This window comes from Poecilia reticulata, linkage group LG13, assembly GCF_000633615.1.
Source record: "Poecilia reticulata strain Guanapo linkage group LG13, Guppy_female_1.0+MT, whole genome shotgun sequence".
NCBI classification, from domain to species: domain Eukaryota; kingdom Metazoa; phylum Chordata; class Actinopteri; order Cyprinodontiformes; family Poeciliidae; genus Poecilia; species Poecilia reticulata.
In genome coordinates this window covers 5,000,851-5,004,301 of record NC_024343.1, presented here as the reverse complement: position 1 = coordinate 5,004,301, position 3,451 = coordinate 5,000,851, and the positions used below count along the sequence as shown (strand labels likewise).

The window sequence follows — 3,451 nt, the reverse complement described above, 5'->3', positions numbered from 1 at the left end:
GGTAAATATGCAGATGCAGTGGAGGTGTTTGCCATCCTGGCCTCCAGTTTTGGCCTCTTGATGGCGCTGTTTGGACCTAAATGTTACATAATTCTGCTGAGACCAGAAAGAAACACAAAGAAAGCTCTGATGGGGCGAAGCGCGATAGGAACTACTGAAAGGTAAAAACCTGCTGGGTGATTGAACTGCAAAGAAACTACACCAAAAGTTTTAGATAAAGAGTCAGATCTGAATCAAAATGTTTACTTCCAGTGTACAGGCCGAAATCCAAATTTGTTCAACTATCTAAACTAGGCAAACATGAATATCTTACTAAATTCATGGTAGACTCTGTAATCTGATGGACTGATATGATTGCTGAAACAGAATTATTGAATCTTGGTATAAAATTTCTACATCATCGATCATCATTCGAAGTAAAGCATTAAGTGCAGCAATAACTCATTCTAACAACAAACACAGCTAAACACATAAACTCTGAGCCAGTAGTATCACTTTCTGTTCTCTCTTGTGTGATGACATATTTGTAGTTTTTTTTTTGTTTTTTTATGGCTGCATTGCTATGGAAATGCAGTTTATTTTAAATCAATTTAATTGCTTATGAAAAGAAAACTCTGACCCTTATAATATTAACATATAAGAAACTACAGCATGAAATTGTGAATTTGAATAGATAAATGAAAGATAAACGTGATCTCCCAACTTTAACTTCCTTTAAGTTGAATTGTGGTTGTTGTCGTCAGATCCTGGTAAATTGTGAAAATAAAAAATATATACATCAAGCAAATTCTGTCTTGACTTGACTGACTGATGGTGAAAGTTTGCTGTGTAAATTAGGTAGAGAATCAAAAGATGTGAATCCACCAGTTCTCCAGTTTGTTTGTTTAGCACATTTCAGCAGCAACGCAATTCAAGGTGCTTTACATCAAAACACCCAAAAAAATACAAAGTGATAGGACACACAGTCAACAATTGAAGCATTACTTTTATTGGGTACAGATTTGTGGAGAGGGGGCCTGAAATGTGTTTCGCCCAGGGAGCCAAACAGACTACGACCGCCTCTGCCTGTGCGGTGTTTGTCAAAATTTGACATTTAAAATGTCAAAAACCCTTAAATTTACTCTTTGACCCAAAATGGCTGACTTGCTGTTGGTCTTTGGGCATATCTCCAAAAGCCTTTTTTTTACTGTACTGGATGATTAGTACTACATTTTCAAATATCTATCTTATACCTGTGCTTAAAACTGAGCTTGGAGTCATGTCGCCATGTCCCTTTTTAATTCCACTGAAGTATTTAAAATTCATACAAGTTTAACGTGTGTAAAATTTGACTAATAATACACATTCAAATCACAACAGGCTGGGTTTTTGCTGTTTTGGCCTATATATGATCAATCAGGGCCATAGATATTAAAATTTAACATTTTTCTGAACTTTTAACCAACTTAATGATGGTTAAGTTCAAGGTAAGACTGAAATGCATGACAGGCCCTGCCCACTGCTCTTCCTCTGCCCTGCTGGGCAGCGTAGTCAATAAAACCAGTTGAGGAAGCACTGAAACGCATCGACCAGGCTCAACGAAATGGATATGACGCAAAACTTAAAGCGCCCAAGCCTGTTCTTTCTTCTACTGCTGCACTCTGGTGCTTTTTCCTCTGCGCCCTCCTCTTTGTTTCCCACCTCCTGTCTGTTACAGGGAAAATTTCATCTAAACGACATGCACAAGGCTGGAGATTTGATACTCGGAGGGCTGTTTCAGGTCCACTTCTTCTCCGTGTTTCCTGACCAGTTATTCACCGCCGAGCCACAACAGCTGACATGCCACAGGTAGGTGTGTCAGGAGGAAAACCAAAGCAAGAAAGGCTGTCTTGAGCATTTGAGAATCGGGTGTTATCATCTGAGAAATATTCTGGATAGATTATTCAAGTAGTTTTATAGTTTTTTTTTCCTCTTTGATTCCTAGATTTAAGAAAATGAACTGTTATACTTTTCAGCATCAAACCTTTTGTTTCTTTGCGTCAGTTTTGATTTTCTAGGGTTTCGAAAGGCTCAGACCATGGCCTTTGCCATTGATGAGATCAACAGAGACGATCAGCTTTTACCCAACGTGACTTTAGGGTACAGTCTCTACGACAGCTGTCTCACTCTCGGAGTTGGATTTCGTGCAGCGCTGGCATTAATCAGCGGTCAAGAGGAGCATGTTGTGCTGAATGAGACGTGTGAAGGAGCCCCTCCARTTGTGGGGCTTGTGGGAGATTCTTCCTCTACACGCACGATTGCCATCTCCACTGTCTTGGGTYTGTACAGAGTGCCAATGGTGAGTGTCCAGCTTTACCGTCTAATAACAGATTTGTCTGTATGTAAAATGTAATGATGGAAGGAGATGATTTCTCTCTGGTTTTAAAAGTTTAGTCTGATTCTTTCACAGGTGAGTTATTTTGCCACATGTGCCTGTCTAAGTGATCGGCAGAGGTTTCCTTCATTCTTCAGGACGATCCCGAGTGACGCTTTCCAGGTAAAAAAAAAAAAGTTTGGAATGAAAGGAAATGACATGAAAAAGTGAAAAAATGTGTCCTTTGATCTGTTCATTTCAACTAAAAAAATTAGAAGTTTTACATGACTGTGGTAAGGTATGTTTGTGTCATTGTAATTCTTGTGAAAATATCATGAGATTTTCTGTTTGCTGCTCTGGAAGTAGTATGTTTTTTAGATGATGTTCAGTCTGACAGACTGTCTTCAACTATTGTTTTTTACTTATTTTGTTCTTTGGTACAACAATATAAAAGTCGTGCTAATTCTGAATATCAGAGCTCAAAGCAACATTATAATCTCAATCTTGCTCAAGATTTTTTTTATACTTCACTGAGTGCTATCACATAAGTGGATAGTTTCATTTTTTTCACAATAGTTTGGCAAAATTATGCACAGAAGCAATGTTTTAATTCGACCCGCGTTTTTTTTTCTTCTGAATTGAAGTGATGTTAATGTTTTGAAGAGTCCAACAGAGAATCTGAGGTAAACATGAGGTGGACAGTAAGGAGGCCTTCCAACCTCCAAAACGTAAACCTCTCTACAGAGCATGGATTATCTCATTTAAAGAAAATATCATGAGCACATGTATGACAAATTTGATTGCTGTAATGACAAAAAAGTTTTCCACTCATCAACAAGAGTAGCATAAATAATTTTCCACATTGCATGTGTTGAGACTATTTTTCAAAAGGAGTCGTTTTTATTTACATCTTCAGAAGAAATCTGTGTCAATTTCAATCAGTCAAACCTCCTGGTCTAAACAAGAAAACAACAACAAAAAAACATACCAAACATGAGGAAATTTGATGCTAACTGCATGCTGATCGATTACCTTTAAAACCTGTTGAGTGAGTTTCTTTCGGTGTGTTGTCAGGTGAATGCCATGCTTCAGATACTGAAACACTTTGACTGGACTTGG

At 38.0% G+C, this 3,451-nt stretch overlaps 1 protein-coding gene across 1 annotated transcript in view; it reads left to right on the top strand.

Moving 5' to 3' along the window:
• LOC103474263 (extracellular calcium-sensing receptor-like) overlaps positions 1-3,451 on the top strand; it is an 18,223-nt gene that overhangs the window by 10,071 nt on the left and 4,701 nt on the right. Inside the window, exons 13-14 of the mRNA XM_008425103.2 lie at positions 1,697-1,827; positions 2,023-2,317. Coding sequence (XP_008423325.2) covers positions 1,697-1,827; positions 2,023-2,317 — 426 coding nt within the window. The remainder of the gene's footprint in view (positions 1-1,696; positions 1,828-2,022; positions 2,318-3,451) is intronic.